Source organism: Lissotriton vulgaris, unplaced genomic scaffold (assembly GCF_964263255.1).
Source record: "Lissotriton vulgaris unplaced genomic scaffold, aLisVul1.2 SCAFFOLD_1423, whole genome shotgun sequence".
Lineage (NCBI taxonomy): Eukaryota > Metazoa > Chordata > Amphibia > Caudata > Salamandridae > Lissotriton > Lissotriton vulgaris.
The window spans coordinates 29,257-51,909 of NW_028243034.1; the positions used below are offsets into that span (position 1 = coordinate 29,257).

Below are 22,653 nucleotides of genomic sequence, written 5' to 3' on the forward strand. Positions count from 1 at the left end.
TGAAAGATAATGTATAGAAAAAGAGAAAATATACATCAAAATAGGGTTTTATTAATTTAGTTGACATACATCATTCTTAAACAGCACCTATATGTTCTAAAAAGCATATACACCATATAGACAAAACTTCATCTTATATCTAGGAAACGTGTCATTCTTCACAGTCTACCAATAAAAGACATTAAATTTGGTCATTTCTTGTCATATGATTGACAGATATTTAGGACTCCATTGTGCAGTACTTAATCATACAAAGACCTTTCTATGTAGAGGTAATGGTCCCTTTTGATTTGGGTTATATACACATAACCTACATAACATTGAAATAGAAACACATGGTCTACATTCTCTGGGGACCGTAGAATCCCCTATGATATCGATGAACACTTACATTGATAAAATTCATGGAAGCTGAAAACATCTTCATACATGCGGGTAGTCAGAGCCACTTGATAGAGGCTAATACCTGATAGAAAATAATAGTATAAAAATAATTTAAGAAAAGAGGGGGATAAATGGCCGGGGTAGTTAGAATGAACATAGATAAGTCACTTTGAACACAAAACGCCACCTAGATATAAAGTCTGACGTATTTTTCATGTCACTGTAATTTGAGATGTCATCAGTATTTGTGATCAGTGATGTCACGAACATGTCATGAATTATGTAATATGTGACGTCATCAGCAGTGCATTGTGGGGGCGTGCATTATAGTTAGGTATAAGGGGGGAATTTCTATGGTTTTGTACAAGAGAAATGTCCAACTAACTATAACGTCCCTGAAACCTATGCTTTTTTCAGTGAATATATATATTATTAAATAGATATACGAATATTTGTATTAAAAAATATTTTAATATACATAAATTATATATGTATATATATATATATATATATAGAAACAAGGTCCTGCGATGTGGCTCCCCACACGCCCCTCAGGTACAGATCTCCACAACACCAAGATGTATATCAAAAGTGGCTTTATTTTACCCTCGCCATCGGCATGACGCGTTTCGGCCGTCAAAAAACGGCATTGATCACATGGCTTCAAATGACCAATGGGGGTGTTTATATACTGTGCTCAACAAAAAATAACATCAGGTCACATGGGTAAGGGACATAGAAGACATACTAGTATACAAATATACAATAAGTACAAACTCATTGATACAAATTTCTTATATACACGAGCTCAATCCAAACAATGTGAAAACATATTATAGAATAAATTCATCTTTGATAAACATTGTTAGTCCAATCGATTTTGCATATCGGATAAAATATAGTGCAAGTGCATGATTAAGCTCAATGTTGAACTATGTGATGGTTTAGGAGTATGTACAAAAGGGTGAAAATGGGCTCAATTTTTTTACACCTCGTAGGTTATATGATCGTCATACAGTATATGTGAATTACTAATACCATGTCCCTAGTGATAAAACAAACCCATAGGATGTTATAGAGAAAACAGTGCTCAAGTGCTCTAAAGTGCATAATATACTCGCAGTGTGTACAAATATGTAATGATTCCATCAAAATCATAATGATTGATGTCATGTTTTCAGATTGTACCTGCGCTAGTGCTATTAACCAAACACAGTTAAAAACATATGTAGGCATTGCCGCTGATGCTGTGAGTTCGCTGTAGCCATAGTGACTAAATAACAACAATTAATTTCCATTAGGGAAAATATTCCATCAGCAAGACTCAGACAGAAGAGATATAATGATCTTGAACTTAATATGCGGTACATTTAGGAAAGAGAAAAACACTCCAAAAGATAGATTTACACAGGTCAGGGGAAAGGGAGGCATTAAACAAAGTCCTACTCTGATGACTACATGACAGGATAATAGAATCAAGATTACAAGAAAACTTGTAAATCTTCCCCCTATTGAGCCCATTCGGTATTCTGGTGTTTAAGAGTACAATGTATTTGCTCTCAAGTTGTCTCAATGTTTTCTCACGATCCCCACCCTGGATTTTCTTGGCTACGGAGTCGATGACAAAGTAAGTGAGATGATTCAAGTTCTTAGCATGTACAAGTTCAAAATGATGGGCAACAGGGTAATTTGCATCAGAGTTAACTATTGCCCTGAGGTGCTGTAATATGCGGTTGAATACCTGCAACTTAGTACTGCCCACATACTTAAGCTTACACAAGCACTCTAATACATAAACAGCATGATCTCTACGACAGGTATATAGTTCTCTGATCGGTGTAGGCATGGGATTAAATGGAGACTGAAATTCAACAGTGTTTACCCCGAACTTGCATGCTCTGCATGAAATACATTTGTGAAAGCCTCTTTTATTGGAAACCCACACCTTACTCTCATTCACCTCTGGACTAGTTCTTACTAAAGAATCTCTCATCAAGGGTCCTCTCCTGTAAATAATAGAGGGTTCTGTTGGTAGTAGTGGTGACAAATTAATGTCAGTGTGGAGTATGGGCCAATGTTTTTTAAGAATGCCCCTTATTTTTTTCTCCTCAGTATTAAAGGTGGTAATTAAACTGACAGTGTTGATGTCATGTTTAGGGGGACTTTCTGTCTCAGTGCTCACATTTACAATGGATTCTTCCAAGAATTCCTCTCTGCTGGTACTATTAGCCTTATCTTTAGCTACCAAAACATCATCCATAAGGTAGCCGCGCTTTATATATATATATGTAACTTTAGAAATTCACAAAAAAACAAATGTTACAGGGGCATTATTGTTAGGCTGAAATTTCACTCATACAAAACCATAGAAATTCAGCCGTAGCTAACTTGTGGCCCCGCAATGCACTGCTTATGACCTCAAATATTACATCACTCATGAAATGGTCAGTGACATCACTGATGACATCAGTGATGACATCATCTAGTGACTGTGTTTTTTAAGTTTATGGGTATTAAATATATATAGCAAGGTGTATTGCTGAATAAGTGGATGTATGAGTGACTGTATGGATGACTCAGTGGGTGCATGACTGACTGTGAAAGTGAGTTATTATGTGTGTCGGTGAATGTATGGTGAGAGACTGGTTGTTTGAATGTGTGTATCTGTCTGTCAGTTAATGTCTAAGTGGGTGTCTGAGTAGGTTAGTTGGTACATGAATGGCTATTCGTTTGATTGATTGGTTATCTGACTGCATCTATGGTTGTCTGGGTGTCTGTGTTTGTGGTTGAGGAAGTGTGTGGCTGACTGTATGGATCAGTGAGTGGGTGAGTCAGTGGCTATTTGGGGTACTGTTGCGTCTGTGAACAGATGTATGGGTGAGTGAGTGTCTGTATGACTGTGTAGATGATTGAGTGCATGTGTCAGTATGGGTGAGTAGCTGAGTATGTTAAAGGCAGCATACATGAGTGACTGGGTATATGAGTGACTGTGTTCATGAGTGAGTGAATGAATGTGAGAGGGGCTATGTAGATGAGTGCATGCTTCTGCTAGTGACCGTATAACTGTATGATTATTTGTCACTATTTGTATGAGTGAGTGAGTTGGTGGTTGTGCAAATGAGTGTCTAGGTTTGTGAGTAGTTCTATGGCTTACTCACTCAGTGTGTGAGTGCCTGTATTGTCTGTATGAGTGGATATGTCAATGGTTCTATTAGTGAGCGAGTGACTCAATGAGTGACACTGTGGGTGGGTTAGTGGATGTGTGTAGATCTTTGAATCAGTGAGTCTGTGTGTAAGTACTGGTATGTCTCTGTGAATGCTTTTGTGAATGGTTGTTTGGGAGTGGCAATGGTTGTATGAAAGATTCTATAGGGGTGCAAGTGGGTGAGTCAGAGATACTGTGGATGATAAGATCAGTGATGTCATTTGAGATGTCATCAGTGATATCACTGACCATGTCATGAGTGATGGAATATGTGAGACCATAAGCAATGTATTGTAGGGGGCGCAAGTTGTAGTGAGCTCAGCTACTATACAGCTAAATTTCTATGATTTAGTTTGAGTGAAATTTCAGCCTAACTATAACGTCACTGTAATCTTTGCTTTTTTTCAGTGCATTTCTAAGGTTTTTTAAATGCTAATTCCTAACTATAACTATACCAGTTCTCTGTTTGATTGTATGTTTTGTTACATAGTGCCTAATACAGCTATAATTGATCTCACAGATTCTGCCAACTGCCATCCATATTTATTTTCTGAAATGATTTGATTTTTCCTTCCATGTATGTAAACATACCTAATATTTGTGTACATTCTTTCTGTCTATATTTCATTATGGTCTCTCCATGCTGGCATGAAGGAAAGAATGGAACTGAGGTGAAAGGAGAGCGGGCGGAAGGTAGTGAAACCATTTCTTGACTTGAGTTTAACTAATACTATCATCAGAGGCCATGTCACTGGGGACACCTGAATCCATGTTGAGCTGGTAAGGGACCATTCACAGTGAATGGGTTTCTATCCATAATTTTGTCTAAAAAACGTTGTTTACCTGTCCCTTTTTGACACACTCTACCAAGAAGCAAAGCTGAGTGTTCTGATAATATCTAAGGTCACTTCGGACTATCAACCTTGTAGTTTCTTTAGTTGTAAAACTAACTTATTCCATGGGATAGTTGGTGTCCCCTTGCAATGAAATCATTAATGTGTGAATATCCCTCTGAGCTGTCTAAAGAAGCTCATTGCTTGCTGACATTGAGGTGTCCCCAAAAATATGAAAGTTTCAGATGATTGTTGCCTTGAACAACTAGTCTACCTATCCAGTAGCAAACCTTGGCATGCCAAAGTGGGGATCTGATATGAAAGGAGCTGTTGAAATCCCCCAACAAATCCAATTTAAGGCAATCATCATTGGTCATGAGCCCATCCTTAAAAACCATTTCCTTATACTTCAAATAACTACTTTATCCTGTAACATGCTTGAGCGTAACTCATCTACTTTAATCACCTTTCATAAATTGGCGGTTTCACCCTCATCACCATGTGTTTGACTCATTTGTTATGCCCATTGTTGTGGTCACACTGCCTGGACTTACCTCCACATCTTCTGAGAGAGAATACCACTGTTGTTTCTCTAAAAGGGAGTACTGCCTCCCATTTTTAGTTTATTGCTGCTCCCATTATATTAGGGCATGAGGTGGCACCACTTGAGTGCCTTAAAACTCTCCAAAAGTACCTGTTCACCCCTCCCCACTTCTCTTTCAAAAAGTAGCCAATACCTTTTTTATATCTGTCACTATTATTAAATCTCAAAGGAAGTTGTTAATTAGCCGACATGAACACTGTGTGAGTTGTGGCATACTAACGATTTAGGGCAGCATAATTTGGGCTATGATTTGAAAGGGCAATGCCACCAATACCCACCTCTATTACCTTGCCTTTGAGGGCTTCATTACAAGTGTACATGATAAACCTGATGGGGCCGGTAAAAGTATAACTGGCCCACTCGGATTACGAGTTGTATTTACCAGAAAAGCTCCTTCAGAGTACTTAGCCAGTGGCGGCTTCTCCACTATAGTGGAGGAACGTCGCCCCACTGCTTTCAAGCAGTGAGATAAGAGGAAACATAAAATGATAATAACTTTTACTTCTTATAATTTAATGTTTGTGCTGCATTGCAACAGGGTGGGTGGGCAAGGATGCTCTGCTCTCAGAGCCGGGCAGGGGAGAAGTGATTTGCCCATTCCGAAGTATGCAATGACTGTTTGGTAGGCCCTCTCGGGCCGCCCAAACCAGTCATGCGCACATTCCCTGTTCTCCATGCAGGCTGCATTACAGAGTGCGTGGAGGGCATGCCCGTGTCCACATTCCCTGGTTGAGCAACAAATCAGGATGCTCAAAACCAATGCACTGGAGCATTGTGATTGGTCAGAGAGCCTATCCTCCTGTGACCCCCCCCGCACCCGCGACCACCTCCCCCGCAACCACCTCCACCCCACCTCCCATAAGCCATGCTGGCTGCTACTGTACTTAGCACATGCTTTTTATGCTCTCAAGGGAATCTGGGTGCATCTACATAGTTATACTTGTCTGCATCTTTGTGCATGCTAACTTTTCCCAGGTATTGTAATATATGTTATATTTCGGTAACAATGTTTCTCCCATGGGATCCTTTTTTACTATTCTGTTGGAATACCTTTTGTAGATTGGACATTGCTCTGTCCCCGCTTTCGTTTATCTTGTTTCTTCTAATTGTATGTTGCTTTTTTCTATCCAGTATTGGTTTGACTTCTTTTAGCGATTTGTTAGCCTCTTTCCTTTGCATATGATGATCTTCCTGAACTGATTCCCACAGTCATATGTAGCTTCTTCATCCTTAGGAATTCTAAGCTTGAAAGTACTGTCCTGAGCATAATTACTGACAGGTCTTGACATATCTGAATCTTTTGGTCCTTATTCTCTATCTTTCCTCAGTTTACTCATTAGCTGTTCCTTCTCTCTCTTTCTTTTTTAGAGATCTAGTTTATTAGTTTAAACCACACAAACCAGTACCAAACCGTCACCCACCATGTGACGGAGAAGGCTAAAGACATAAAGTAGGATTAATTTAACACCACATTAATGATCTGCCCAGTATACATATTCACATGCCCTTCGATAGAGCAGCATGCATCTCCCCCTTATCTTTCCTGTCTGCTGATAAAAATAGACAGTCCCGATTTATACTTCATCAGAAACTAATGGCCCTTCATCATCCTACGAGGAAGTGGACTGCACCCCCCTCTGATTCATGAACCTATCTAGTAGTCCCACACACATCTTTATGTCTTGCTGCACCTGTGCATCATGCCTGCACCTCCTCAGATGGACCTCCTCAGCTACTTCCCACTCAACCAGATTCACCCCACCTTTCCTCACTTTATCCAACCAGTCCCAACCGCATAATTGCCACCAGATGCAGGAACTCTGAGGACATTTTTTGTCCTATTGTCCTACGGATTTTGCCAAACAAACAGAGAGCAGGGTCAATATCTTCAAGGATCCAACCACAGACCTCATGTGAATCAACACGCTCCTTTAGCATTTACACACCTCAGGACACTCCCATGCAACATGCAAGAAGGAGAATGCCGGAGCGCTACACCTGTGGCACTAATAATCCTTGCCAGGATCTATTCTATGTAATAAAATTAGTTTTAATTATATACGATGAAAGAAGTGGAAGTATACAAGTTTGAAACATGCATTACTTGACATAGTCTTCTCCGGGGCACACATCCGTTTCTAATAGGCCTCTTTGAGTGGAACCCCCAAGACCCCTTCGAAGACCCTAGGTGCCGGGACCGGACCCCGCTTATGGTCTGCCATCATGGCCTTATAAATGTGGGATATCAAGTGTCGAATCTCACCCAGCTCTAATAGCTATCTTAAAGGGAGTGATGTAACCGGCGCCATTGGAAATGAGGGCCATATATCCGACTAAATAGCTGCAATACCCGCATGCTGCAAAAATTGGCCTGACCCTATATGGAAGATTTCCTATGCAGCCTCAAAGTCTATAAATAGTTCTCTGAGAAACAGATCCCTAGTACCTCACTACTGCCTGCCCTCCAGGGGATCAAGTCCATAAAAACGCCCAGCAGTCTAAAGGCTGGAAGATCCGAGAAAACCAAATCCAGAATGAATGAGGCCCTGCTCAGAACATTTGAACTGTGTGTTCCCATAACGATGCAGTATGTCTGACTAAATATGGGACATATTCCATGTTCTTGCCCCATCAACAGAAGTTGAGGCAGGGAGGACCGTCCACCAGTATGCCTCAAAAGCGACTTTCCCCAGGTGCTCTCTTCAACTAACCAATGCACCTAGTGTTGTATTTAGGCAGCCAAATAATAGTCCTTTAGATTAAGCACAGTTAGGCCTCCCTCTTCCAATGGTAGCAACATATAGACCATCAGCAATGTCAGGAGAGAGTGTATCCTATGAAAGACAGCTCAGGCAGCAAGTCAAAGGACTGCTGGATAATGTTGATGCAACGAGGCAGAAACACCATCTTGTGACTGTTCCATCTCTTTCAAAACATGGATATGTGAGGATATCTGTTCTAAGGTCTTTCCAGGGCTCAGTTGTTTCTACTCATTGTGTGTTGTCTAACCTCAAAGGGGAGCTATCAGGTAAGTGATAATAAAATTTAATAGACCTTTTTTGTTGGAAGTCTTCATCTTGAACCCAATACATGCATGCACAGTGTCATGATGCACGTATGCATGTGCATGATGACAAATACATGTGCATCAGTGACCATCTTGGAATGAGTTTTTTAGAACAGAAAATCCATTCCAAGATTGTCTGCCATGCTTTTGCAATTGGTGGATTATGGCATTACAGCAGAGCACGTAGCTGAGCACACAGCACTCAACACATTGTGGAGCGTAGATGTGGAGCCGAGGGAGATGTTGCTGTGACGTGCCTCAAATACAGTAGGGGTTATGGTAGCGGGACCTGGTGATTGGGCAGTACAGTGCAGACCAGCCTATACAGTGTATGTAGTCGCTCGCCTGGGGAAGACGGGTCACTGCAGTGCCCCAATTCACGTACCTCTAACTCACCTCTCACTCTCTTTTTACCTGCCCATGCACCAGCTCTTGGCTCTTGTCTCTCAGCGTTGGGGTTTAAGCCCATAGTAGCCTGCCCCATTCCTGTCCTCCTTAGAAGTCTTGTTAAATCTGGCTTGTTCAGGGGGTTAACCCCCAGACTTTTTGCCCTCCTGTTTTTGACCCTGTTTTGTTGGTTTTAGTACTCTGAGCATATACTCCCTCTGTAAATTGTTATTATAGATTGGTGTTTCCATGATTGGCTTGTTTGACTTACTACTAAGCCCCTAGTACCATACACTGTGCCTGCCCAGGGTCTGTATGTCAAATGGTACTAGTGGGCCTGCAGCACTGATTGTGCCACCCACACAAGCAACCTTTCAAAGGGGTCTCAGACCTGCCACTGCAGTCTTCGCAAAGACTCTACAGCCATGGTGACCTAGCAAGTACACCCACTTGCTAGGCCCTAACTTTCCTTTTTGAAACATGTGAGGCATCCCTAAGGTAGACCGAAGGTACCCCCGTGGGCAGAGTACAGTGTATGTGAAAGGTAGGACATTTACAGGTGTGTGTGTGAACTGATAGTGAAATACAATGTATTTTGTTTTTCACTATTGAAAAGCTATCTGTCCTATAGGATAGAATGGCAGTTTATTTATAACATCTTATAAGTATATCTTTGCATTGGGACAAGGTAGAAAGATGGAGTTTAGAATGCTTGAACTCGGAATATAAAAATGCATTGTTTAGTACAGATGATTTTTATATTGTGGGTTTGAAAATACCAGTTATAGAAAGTAAGTATTTTCTTGCCATCCTGTGTGCCTCTGCTCATTTGTGAATTGGCTATCTGGATTTGAAGTGACAGGGGCTGGGGATTTGCATTCACTGTAGACAGTGACTGGTAGGGGTGGAGGTGTGTCCTGCCTTTCATGGATGAGTCAGGGCTTGGCTGAATAGACCTAGGCTGCATTTAGAGTAGGGGGGTGGGGTTTCCTTTCACTGGAATGGGCCTTGTCTGCCTTACACAATGCTGTCTCTTCCTCCTGTCGAGAAGCTGGACCAGAGACAACAGAACTGTTTTTGACTGAGCACAGAGCCTCTCTGCCGCAAGAGAACAAAGAAAAATGGAATATAAATATTGGGGCCCAGACCTCAAAACGTTAGAATACTTCTGGACTCAAGAGGAACCACTGCCAAGGAGAAAAAGCTTGGGAAGGTGAAGGAGAAGTACTGCCCCATTGCTCTGTGCTGTCTCGGTTGGCCTGCAGTGGCTGTTTCTGTGAAGGAGAGGATAATGACTTTGCTGTGTGCTGTGTAGCCTGCATGAAGAAGATCAATTCTGAGCTCAACTAAAATATATGTAAACTGATGACACCCAATTATACCTGAGAGTCTCCTCCCCGGAAGACAGCAAAGCCCTCAACTTACTCTTACTAAAACCCAAAACTGGCTTACTTGCAACCATCTCAAACTACTTAATGAAGAATCTAACAGCCTTCAACTGCCTCCCTCAAGTTATTGACTCTGCAAGATCACTAGGAATCATTCTCGACAAATACCTTAACGTGCAGAACCATATTAGTACTGCCACCAAAGGAGCTAATCTCTAAACGAACGTCTTAAGAAAATGAACACCTTTTCTATCACCCAAGGACTTCCTCTCTGCCAAAAGGTCCAAGAGTTCCAGGAAAATGAGGGTTTCACTGTCTCCTCTGTCATGCAGGTCATGCGGATGTCGTCTGTGGCGGCGTTAAGTGCTATTACTGCACTGTGGTTGGGCTTAAATCCAGACTGCATGGTGTCGAGGAGCTGGTGCACGCTGAGGTGTTAGTTGATTAGGTTCTCTAATACTTCAGTTCGGTATGGCAGCAGAGAGATGCGTGTGTAGTTGGAAAGTGAGGCTAGATCAACGGAAGGTCTCTTAAGCATAGACTTGACTGTGGTGTGATTCCGGGTGTCCAGGAATGTGACTAAGTCAATGGAGGCGATGATGATAGGTGTTAATGCAGTGCTGAGGTATCTTGACCTATTTGTCGATTAATTTGAGCTGTTGATGGTGATGGACGTGTGACTGTTGTTTTAGGCAGGCCATTTGGTGGAAGTGGTGCTCCATATCAAGCTGTTGGAGTTGCAAGCCATTTATCTAGCTCTGAAGGCTGTCGCACTGTCCGTTAAGAGGAGACCTTTTCAGATTGGGTTGCTGGGTCCTGTGTCAGGAGGCTCGGCACCTCTGAATTTGGTTGGAGCATGAGGCCATTTTCCTGACGATGAACCACCTGATGAGATGCTTGAATGCCTGAGTGGGTGAGATAAGCAGACATCATCTGGCAGATTGCAAATAGTATCTCCTCCCCAAGGTGGCGCAGAGCATCAGTGGCAGTGGAGAAAACCCTTCAAGAACGTAGGCACTGGGAGATCAGAAATATTATCTACTGCCCAAGGTGGTGCAGGGAATCAATGGCAGTGGGGGGAACCCTTGAAGAACATGTAGTGTCAAAAGTTTTGATTGTTGGAGTTCCTGCAAAATCACTTACTAGGAGATTAATTCCATCCTGAATGGAGCATGGGATTCCTGTATGCTTTCCACTGCTGCCCCTGTAAGTTCTAAAGAAAGATCAGCCTCGACCAGTCACAAGTCATTGTAGTGGCTCCAGATTGGGCAAGGAGGGTGTGTTACTCAGAACTTCTGGACATGAGCATCTGGCCTTCGAGCAGGCTACAACTTTGAGAGTACTTTCTGTAGCAGCAGCAGGACAGGGCCCTCTACCCGATCTTATTCAGTTTACACTCCATGCATGGAGATCGAGCAGTAGCTTTTGACTGCATCTGATCTGCTGCCTGAAGCGATAGATGTCATCCTCACCACCATATGCTCTCCCACAAAGTCCATTTATACCAAGCACTTGAACAGATTTTACCTTTTACAATCCAATCTGTCAGATGCTTTTTTTGTTCATTTTATCTTTGGCCCAGCAAAGCCAAGACATGGCCACTAGCGAAAGTTATTTGTCTGCCCTTTCAACCTTTTTACATTTGCTGGACTAGCTGTTCCTTTTTAAATCACCTACTGGGATGAGGTTTATAAAATGTCTGACACATGTTTCCTCCCAAGCCATTAGTGATGCTACAGTAAAACTGAAATTTGGTCATGCCTTTTCTGATGTGTATGATTTTCAAGCCAATGTGTAGCTGCTTGCTCTTGACTAAAGACTGTTTTTTTCATCTTGTTTACTTTAGCTTGTCGCTTGAGGGAGCTTCAGACACTTTGGTGCCACATCCCTACTCTACCATTTTCGTAGGCAAACTGGTTGTTGGACTTAGCGCTTTCTGTAGGATAGTGCCCTGACTCTTTGCCTCCACTCCTGCATTGTTTGCTGAATTAGTTTTGTTTGCCTTAGAACTCTGCAAAGTTAATAACTTCTTACCATTGCTAGGGTCTTGTGTTCTCTTCTTAAACATGTTACATTGGCTTATACCCAATTGGCATATTTAATTTACATGTAAGTGCCTCATAAAGTGGCTCTACCTGTACCCTGGGCCTGTAAATTAAATGGTAATAGTGGGTCTTCAGCACTGATTGTGCCATCCACTTTAGCAGCACTTTAAACATGTCTCAGGCCTGCCGTTACAGCCTGTGGGTTTGCAGTTTTAAACTGCCATGTTTACCTGGAAAATTAAACCTTTTGCCATGGCCAAACCTTCCTTTTTAATAGGGGTGGGCGGTGAACTCCGCTCCACCGACAGTTTGTAGTGTTTTGCAGTGAGTGCTCTCACTCACTATGGGGGCTGTGTTATTGGAGCCAGTTGCTTTGGATCAGAGCCCAGTTGGCCACGTGGTCACTGGAGTATCGGTGATGAGGACCACCCCCACTCCCTTTCCCTCTTAGCACTGGCATCATTAATTAAACAGGTAAAAAGGAGAGTAGTTCAACAGAAGCATTTTCATTTGTGCTGACTCAGAGCACTCTGCTGCCGTTGTCAGGCTCACTCCCAGCCCAGGGGTACCAAACATAAATGAATCTCAGCCTGTGGACCTTGGCACTGCTCCTGCTCTGTCTGTCAGTGGAGGTGCGTCTGCCATTGGTACACAGCCTCCCGTAAACTTAATGGCCCAGGTGGCGTCCCTCAAAGCTGATAAGCCCACAGCAGAAGGGGGACTTAATATAAATGTCCGCCAAAGGATTATTGGGGCATATTATCAAGGGAGTTTATCCCCGCTTTTTTGGCTTTAAAAGCCAAGAAAGCGGAGATAAAATTATCTCCCTATTACCTAGCTGTCGCTAACACCAGTTAGCGACAGCTAGTAGGAGACAGCGACCATCTTGGGCCCCACTTTGCATGTCAGAGAAATTTGACACTAATGACATGCAAAGTGGACGTGCCAAGATGTTAGCGACTGGAAACAGTCGCTAACATCGCTATCTCCAAAAGCTAACACCTACCCCTGAGCAGTTCTTAGCCATGTTATCCAATGGTAGGTGGATAACATGGCTAAGAGCATTAGCTCAGTAATGCATGAATATCGCTGACTTTTCAGCAATATTCATGCATTTCGGCCAATTTTTATCGCTTAGGAGATAAACCTTGATAATAGCAAGGTTCCTAAGCGATACAAATCGCCGCAGCTCGGCGATAAAAATATTGCCGCTAAGCCAACATAGCGATAATTATCGCTAGTTGTTGGTAATATGCCCCATTATTCCTAGGGCTAATGATTAACAGCCCTGGAGGAATGACCAGTCAATTTTGCACACTATGACATTACATTTATGTGTTAAGTTTGCAGCTTTGTCTGAGCTTTTTAAAATTTTAATTGTCAGTAGAACAAAACTAAGAGTTTAATACAATGGTACATCAAGGATGCCTTTGTCAATTATGTCAAGATAGGAACACGTCTTGGGCATTAGCATAATTGTATTTTATTAAAAGAATGAACCACCATTAGTCAACAGTTCTTACTTCTGATTGGAATGTGTGTATGCTTTGGTTTCCTTGGCTGTAAGTGCACTCCTTGCCCTGGGAGCATATAGTTGCCCATGGTCAAGGGATTAGGGTACATTACGGGCACTATTAAAATTACAATATTTTATTATGTTTGGAAGAAAACATTTATTTTTCAGATTAAAAAAACTAATGGCAGTGGTAAATAATATGAATTGTATAAGATCACACAACCAATTGAGTAGGAAAAACGAAAAGTACAAGCCGCTTGGTTTTTAGTGCAACACCTCAACCTCATCTCCACCCAGTAGAGATTGTGATGGGAGATTAGTTTTTCAGTGAAAGCGCAGTGATTGCAAACATTGCATATTCTAAGAGATGCAAGAGTGCAGAAGTGCGGATTTAAAATGACTGCCTTCCAGCTGCTTTCTGTATTGCGATACTGTTGGCCCTCTGTAGTCAGGCCAGTGAGCCTTGGTGTGAATAGTTACATCAGATGATGCTGTGCCTTAGGGAAGTGATGAAGGCATTAATGTGGCACTTTAAGTAAGCGTTTCATTAATATTAAACATAACTTTCAGAGCAGTTCTGTCCAGACTGCATGGGATGTAGTCACCAGCTGAGGAGCCGCATGGAAGCTGCCTGCAAAGTGGCATTTCCCTCGTATGTGGAAATTTGAGCACATATTAAACACAGGGAGTGCAGTTCCTAGGGGTAGATGGAAGGGGGAAAGACAAAGCTTTTGTCATGTTGCCCTCACACACCCCGAGAGGTGTCATGCTTCATCATTGGACCTTGATCCTCATCGAGCCGGCGCTGCAAAGCTCGACGGGCTCAACGTTTCCGGGGCTCTTTGTCGGAGATCTTTTTTTGGAGAAGCCGTTGGGTGTGTGTGGGTATGGGAGCAGTGTGAGGTAATGTGTGAGGTAATGTGCACGTGTAAGGTGATCTAAAATAGGTCAGGGTCAATCCTAAGCTCAAAAAGTTTAATGTTAAAGGTAGATCCTGCCTAAATAAAATAAAATGGACGCCCTGTGGGAATGTAATGTTCCTACCACGTGGTCTCTAAGGTGGGGTCGACATGTTTCATGCCTAGTTGTTCCAAAGGAATCGGTTGGCACTTCTTCAGGACCTAAGTGAAGTATAGTGCACGACTGATAGACAGGCTCCAAGACTTTTGGAAGTAGCCTGTTGTGGGGCCCTAGTAGTCCTGTACTGGGCAAAGTTGAAACCCGTACTATCAGGAACTACTGCTCGATGAGGGTGACAAGGAGCACAAAGTTGCTCCACTCAATAGGGTGGCAGCAACTTGCTGAAATCTGAGCACACCCTGAATCTAGCATGTGCTCCATCTGTCTGCACGGCTTTGGCATGTGTCTGCACTAGTTGCATGAAGACTTTCTCTGGTATCTCCAGTATGCTGCTGTGCAGCGAAGGCTGTGTGCTGAACAGTACACATAAGGGCTCTGTGGCACATCCATGCTTGGACGTTACCTGCATCTGCAACGTCGTGGCCAGTCACCCCTCCCAGGCACACCTGGAGAACTGGGGTGGTGCAGGATGCCTGCTTGCAAATAGCACAAATTCAGGCGGTCGTGTTTAATAAAACATACGCTCCAGATTCATTCAAATAAAGTGATAGTGAGCATATTTTTTTATTTACGTGTGTGCTTTATAGGGTGGGGGCACACAAAGGCCTCATGTTGCCTCAGTTGTATCCATCTGGAGCCACCTGATAGCATTATTCCAATGCTACTCGCTCATCCGTCCTCTGTCTGCTTTGGTTTGAAGAGATCAACCATGAGGCAGTCCCTGAGGATGAAGAGCTATTGTGCTAACTAGAGACCGGCCAATTTGACATTCTCTGTGGCTTGTCACCTTGCCTGTGAAAGGGCTCCTCCTCAGCTCTGTTGCCAAATCCCTCTCTGGCCAAACCTGTTTTCAAGACCTGGCTGCCAATGGAAGAGGCAGGGTGTGCTCGAGTCGCATTTATTTTCTGCCTGGCATTCCACATTTCACCCTCATGCCAGCCTGCCTCATTGAAGTTCGAGGACAGCAAATGGCCATATTTCAAGTGACTTAAAGAGACATGGAGGGCAAAGGGACAGGGCATAGAGAGAGACAAGAGGAAGCTGTAGAAAAACGAAAAGAGAAGGGAGAGCGAAGTGGGTTTACCAGAATCTGGGTCAGGTGGAAATCTGCAGAGTTTTTGGGGCACTCCGCAGAATTCTGTGTGGCAGAACTCTGCGAGCTCTGCCCACCCCTACATTTTAATACACATAAGTCACCCCCAGGACAAACACCAGACAGGGTGCAATGTATTTAAAAAGTAGGACATGTACCTTTTAAATTTTACATGTCCTGGTAGTGAAAAACTCTTAAATTCTTTTTTCACTACTGTAAGGCCTACCTCCTCCATGGGATAACATTGCAGTTGCCTTATTACATTTTATAAGTGTAATATCCAAATGGGAACAGGTAACTGGTTTGTGTTTGGTGTCTCTGGAATAGTAATGAATAATCCTAATTTATGGTGAAGTCAGATTTTAAGTTAAAATTCTGAAAATGCAATTTTTAGAAAGTTAGTATTTTCTTGCCTTAACTATTTGGTACCTGCAGTTTGTCTCCGAGTCACATGACTGGGTTCAGTTGACAGTTGGGCTTTGTGTATTCCTCCTAGACATCCACACAAAGTAGAGAGCTTAGGTGTTCCTGGGTGGGTCATCACCGACAGGATGGTAAGGAGGAACTTAGTCAAACTACAATTACACTGGAATAGACTGTGTACTGCTTCCATACAAAGGGCTTCCTACCCCCTTTAGTTAGTCTGGCTGGTAGGGCACCTGGGCACATCAAAGACCTGCCTCTAGAAGATTCTTCCGACTACAAAGGAACAACTCAGTATAAATACTGGACCTCAGACACCAACTCTTCAGTACACTTCTGGACATGTGGATTCTCTGTCAGGAAGGTCTGCCGTGCTGCTAAAAAGACTAAACTCTGCTGGACTGTTGCTCTGAAGGACTGCTGCCCATCTGTACTGACCTGCTCCCTCTTGCCTGGCTGAGAAAGACTGGACCTGCATCTTTTAAACCCAGAACCCAAAGTCAAGTCAAGTCAAGTCAAAGAATTTATATAGCGCACTACATACCCAAAGGGTCTCAAGGCGCTTAGGGAGGGGAGGAGGATTACTTGTCAAATATCCACGTTTCTGAATGCTAGGTGGTTCTGGGTAAGGCGAAGGTAAGTGGGGAGTGAGTTCCATGTTTTAGCAGCTAGGTAAGAGAAGGATCTGCCTCCCATGGAGTTCTTGTTGATGCGAGGAACAGTGGCGAGGGCTTGGTTGGAGGAACGTAGTTGGCGGGAGGGGGTGTAGAAGGACAGTCGTGAGTTGAGGCATTCTGGTCCGATGTCGTAGAGAGATTTGTGTGCGTGGGTTAGCAGTCGGAAAGTGATCCTCTTATTGACGGGTAGCCAGTGGAGGTCTTTCAGGTGACCAGAGATGTGTTCGTTGCGCAGGATGTCTAATATGATCCTGGCTGAGGCGTTTTGGATTCGTTGGAGTTTCTTCTGGAGTTTAGCGGTAGTACCTGCGTAGAGGGTGTTTCCGTAGTCCAGTCGGCTCGTGACCAGAGCATGGGTGACTGTTTTTCTGGTTTCGGTGGGGATCCAGCGAAATGTTTTTTTGAGCATGCGAAGAATGTTGAAGCAGGATGAGGATACGGCGCTGACTTGTCTGTTCATTGAAAGTGAAGAGTCCAGGATAACGCCTAGGTTCCGAGCGTGGTCTGTCAGGATGGGAGCTTTTCCAAGGGCTTCCGGCCACCAAGAGTCGTCCCATGCAGAGGGGGAAGTACCTAAGATGAGGACTTCTGTTTTATCTGAGTTTAGTTTCAGACGGCTTTGTTTCATCCATTCGGCAGCATGGAGAATGGGACCCCCTCAAAAAAATTAGTTGCGACCAAGGAACAGAGGGGAAACAGGAAATTTATTCTAGAGAAATGTTCCTTCTGTGGTCATAAATATCAAGTAGGCAATATACATCCAATAATTGAGAATGGTGACAGAATTAAGTAGCAGTGTTTACTTAATCATAGTTTTTATTTTCATTTAATGTATTTTTTTCATTTCACCTTTTTTTATATAAAAAGACATGATTCATCATCAGTACATTTAACAGACTTATATTTTTTACTTTTAAGAACACACATAATTATAAAGCATCAGTGATAGAAAAATTCATACAAGATTATAATACACAATTAATTTTGAAACAGCCACCTGATATTAAAAACTCAACTCAATTCACTAACATACACACATACATACCACAACCATACTACCAAAAGGGGAAAAAAGGAGGGACTAGATGTTGATTGACAAGTATACAAGTTGTCAAATTCTAGGGTCTCTGGAGAATTCGAGACCCCCACACATGATAGGTCGACGCGCGTTTCGGTGGGTGAACCACCTTCCTCAGGACCTTTTTTTCTCTTGTGGAACAAGAAATATCAGGGGACCTAAAAGAATTTATGTACAAAAGAGAAAAAGTATATCTGTCACCAACCCTTCTCATAATAATTTACAAACACAAGTACGTATAGAAAAGTAACATTGTTTAAATCTCGCATGGCTACTCCTCATATGACCAATAATTGCACAAAAAAGACCTATGCACTGAAGCCAATTACTCTGATATAGATGGAAGAAAAACGGTTCATTTTATTCTATTGTGGGTGGGAATTGGTTTGGACTCTAGTTGCATGAGAATAAGGAAAATTACTATCCATTTTATTTGACCAGGATCCCTTACATGTTAGTTTAAAACTCTAGAAGCATGGATATGTAGACTAAGGCATAGTTCTACTTACGGTAAAGGACAGACAGGTTTATGTTCCTTTGCTATTCAGTTTCTATGTTTTTTAATACCGGATACTTGTAAGAGGCACCTGCATAGAAGAATACAATGACCCTTATTCTATATTCTGCATCCACGTAGGCATAACATGCGATACCTGTCAGTGGTCAATCTTACCAGTTTTCTTTGCGGGACAGGGCGCGATTACTTCAACCTGTTCAGAGATAGTTCTCCAGGGAGTCAATTAAAAACTAAAAAGCAAGAAATGCCCATAGATGAATTTGATTTCTTCCTTTGGTTTGTGAACACACTATTTGGACAAGATATCAACGTCCTAAATGGTATGGTGTTTAACTATATACCTTTTAATGACTGTTGATGCCATCAATGGTGTAATGCGGGTCGGCAAAAAATTGTCTCAATAACTGCGGTCTACAAGAGTGAAAAAAAAGAAAGAAACCATATCGTCAGGTATTTTACATTATAGTGCTTCGAGTTTTTATTACCGGTAAGATGCTCTTACATCTTATTTTTGGCACCTAAACGTATTCCTCTCTTTAATTCGAGTTATCACGCCGTACATCAGCCGAGGATTGCGGGTGTTCCTTTCTTTGCTTGATTTACTGACCCCTTTCTTTAAACTGCATGCATCTGCAATAAGAGGAAGTTTGATATATTTGTACACCCGGAAGCAATATGGCAATTGTAAGAATCTATAACGCCTCAAGTATCATAAATCTATGGTAAGCTGAGGGACGATACGATTTAAGTGCTCACGCAGAACGGTGAGTATAAGGTAACGCAAAACCTCTAATGTCACGGGATGTTGAACCATGGTAGTGGCGGCAGGAAGTTAAGCCGATGTAACAAACAGGCACGTATTCTATAGCAAGATGACAAACGGTATGATTTAGGCGCTAAGGTAAAACAGTTAATGCAGGATCGCGCAAAGCCTCTAAAGTTACGAGATTTATAACCATGAAAGGGGCGGCAGAGGGTCGATGTAACAAACAAACAAGCAATCATTCAAATGCCTACGTACCCGAACTTAAGGAATCACGGAGTCTGTCTACCTCGTCCTCGGCGGTCGGCGAAAGGCGGCATACTGCGTCTCAGGACCGTTTTATGATGCCTCCCTTCTAGTGAGAACTCGCAGGTAATTATATCGCGAGAGTACGAGTGCCGAGTTGTAATCAACATAGTGGATGGACTCTTCTTTTAAGGTGAAGTGAACATAAAGGGTGGACACTAGTTTGTTGTCTCATCGAATTAGAAGACACAAAGAGTGGACATTCATTCATTATGCGTGTAATATCACGGTAGAGTACACCTATAGTTTAGATATTAATATATCAGTCCATTGCGCAAAGTTTCACCGTCGCCTATGTTGTGATACGACATAGTGGGCTTGCTAGTCAATAGATACAACCATGGTTATAGTTGGACAGTAAAACTATAACGCTGGTTGTAGTTGGAAAGTAAATCTATAGTTGGAAAAAGAATTTTTTCCGTGAAAAAGCGCTAAGGAAGTGCAGAGTTAATGAGATCCATTGATAGTCAGTGACGGGGTTCAATGGCTGAGGTCAGCTCTGCCCTTAAGATAGATAGCATACATTGAATATCATACAGGGAAGGCCCTCTGTATACATACTGGCCTGGTTCAACAAGGTAATTTATAAATACTGAGTGATACCGAGTAACGTGATATATAGGAGTAAAAGACCAACATTTGAAGGTCTGATCATTAGGTGGACACTCAGGATTAAGTACTAAGGTCTAGATTTTAATTGGAAAAACGGTATGCATATATTCATCTTGTGACATACCAAGATATTTCCTCATTCAGTCCATGTTTCACACTATCGAGGTGGTATATCCAAAAGGTTTCTCGTTTCTTGCGAGTAGTTTCGTTGGGCTGACCTATTTTAGGAATTACTTTCTCTAATATTGTCCATTTAATTTCCTGCTCTGAATGGTTTTTATCAAGACAATGTTGGACCAAGGGTGCCGACAGTTTTTTCGTCTTGATGGCCGACTTGTGTTCGCTGAAGCGGACGCGAAATTCGCGACCCGTTTCTCCCACATAGGCCAATCCACAGCTGCAGAAGAGGATATAGACAATATTGCTACTGCGACAGTTGGTCAAATGTCGTAGTTTTATCTCTCTGTCGTTGTATCTAATGGTCTCCGAGATAATAGCTGCGTCACATGCGTGGCATGAGCCACATCTGTGATTACCTAGGACAACCGGTAAGCCAGTAATAGAACGTAGGTTTTCTGAGGGGACACTTTTATTTTGTCTAGTATGCACTAGCATGTCCCTAAGATTCCTATTTCTTCTGTAGGCTACCAATGGCGGTGGTAGAGGGGGAACATTTTCATCACAATTTAAGATTCTCCAGTTCTTATTAATGATATTCCTGATTTTGAAATTCAGGGTGGAGTGATTAATTACGCATGTGATCCGATCTTGTTTCGTACGTTTGGTGCCTTGAAGTAATGCCGTTCTATTATAATATTTGGCTCTCTTGTAAGCATGCCGCACAAGGCGGTGGGGATATCCTCTTTTGAGTAATCTATCTTGGAGGGCATCTCCATGCTTATGAAAGGACTTCATATCCGTACAGTTGCGACGGATACGCAAGAATTCCTCAAAGGGGATGGATTCTCTTTGACAGTTAGGGTGGTAACTGTCGAACTTCAGAATAGTGTTTTTGGCTGTGCTTTTTCTAAAGAGGCTTACTGACAAATGACCATTAGTATCCTCAATACTGATATCTAAGAAGTCCACTTTGTATTTATTAAAGTTCACTGTGAACTTCAAATTCGTGTCGCTGGCATTTAACCAAAGAATAAATGATTGTAGGAGTTGTTCTGGGCCTTTCCAAATAAAAAAAATGTCATCTATAAAACGTTTCCAAACGGAAACATTTTCAAAAAATGGGGCCAGTTCGTTGTAGATGTTCTTGAGCTCCCATTCTCCCATGAAGGCATTAGCCACACTGGGAGCACACGAAGCCCCCATTGATGTCCCTTTGATTTGTTTATAGAGACGGCCATTGCACTCAAAGAAGTTGTTCAGTAAGACGACCTCCAGACATTGTAGAATGAACATGTCAGGACGGTCCGACGGGTACCTCTGTAGGAGGCCTGAGACCGCCTGTAACGCTCGGCATTGAGGAATATTGGTGTATAATGCCTCAATGTCGAGCGTCACTAGGATGTCTGAGTCCGAGTTAAATGGTAGGCCCTCTATCTTGTTGATTATGTCCCCAGTATCTCGAATGTAGGAAGTATATTTTTGGGTCAGGGGGCAGAGGAATCTATCCACATACTTTGAAAGTGGTTCCGTGCAGGACCCAATGGTCGATATTATGGGTCGCTTCGGAGGATTAGTTTCTGATTTGTGAGTTTTGGGCAGGCCATAGAGAGCAGAAGTAACGGGGGAGGATTTATTCAAAAAAACATATTCATCATCACAGATGAGCCCATCTGTGAATGCTTCACGAGTAAGTTCTTCAATATGCTTGTTCAGCCTTTCCAATTCTTTCCGTTGGGCTGGTCTATAATGGTCTGTTACTGACAACATCTCAGACATTTTCTCATCATAAGTGGTTCTCTCAAATATGGTAATACCTCCACCTTTATCACAAGGTTTATTAATGACTGAGGAATTTAATCTCAAGTCATTAAGAGATGCAGTTTCTAAACTAGATAGATTAGGTTTAGGTTTGTAAGGATTTTTCACAATTTTAGCAATGTCTTGAAGAACACTTTGTTCAAAAATTCTTACGTCAGTACTTACCATATCCAGTGTCGGGGTGTTTTAAACTAACATGTAAGGGATCCTGGTCAAATAAAATGGATAGTAATTTTCCTTATTCTCATGCAACTAGAGTCCAAACCAATTCCCACCCACAATAGAATAAAATGAACCGTTTTTCTTCCATCTATATCAGAGTAATTGGCTTCAGTGCATAGGTCTTTTTTGTGCAATTATTGGTCATATGAGGAGTAGCCGTGCAAGATTTAAACAATGTTACTTTTCTATACGTACTTGTGTTTGTAAATTATTATGAGAAGGGTTGGTGACAGATATAATTTTTCTCTTTTGTACATAAATTCTTTTAGGTCCCCTGATATTTCTTGTTCAACAAGAGAAAAAAAGGTCCTGAGGAAGGTGGTTCACCCACCGAAACGCGCGTCAACCTATCATGTGCGGGGGTCTCGAATTCTCCAGAGACCCTAGAATTTGACAACTTGTATACTTGTCAATCAACATCTAGTCCCTCCTTTTTTCCCCTTTTGGTAGTATGGTTGTGGTATGTATGTGTGTATGTTAGTGAATTGAGTTGAGTTTTTAATATCAGGTGGCTG

General features: G+C 42.2%; 1 protein-coding gene across 1 annotated transcript; it reads right to left on the reverse strand.

Moving 5' to 3' along the window:
• Positions 1–20,086: 20,086 nt before the first annotated feature.
• On the reverse strand, positions 20,087–22,084 carry LOC147668738 (uncharacterized). The gene has a single exon (XM_086948466.1). It carries the CDS (start codon positions 22,082–22,084, stop codon positions 20,087–20,089), a length of 1,998 nt encoding a protein of 665 aa, XP_086804592.1.
• Between the last annotated feature and the right edge of the window lie 569 nt (positions 22,085–22,653).

Excerpts from the sequence above, each read along its gene's own strand:
- LOC147668738 (XM_086948466.1), bottom strand. The coding sequence starts at position 22,084 with ATGGTAAGTACTGACGTAAGAATTTTTGAACAAAGTGTTCTTCAAGAC.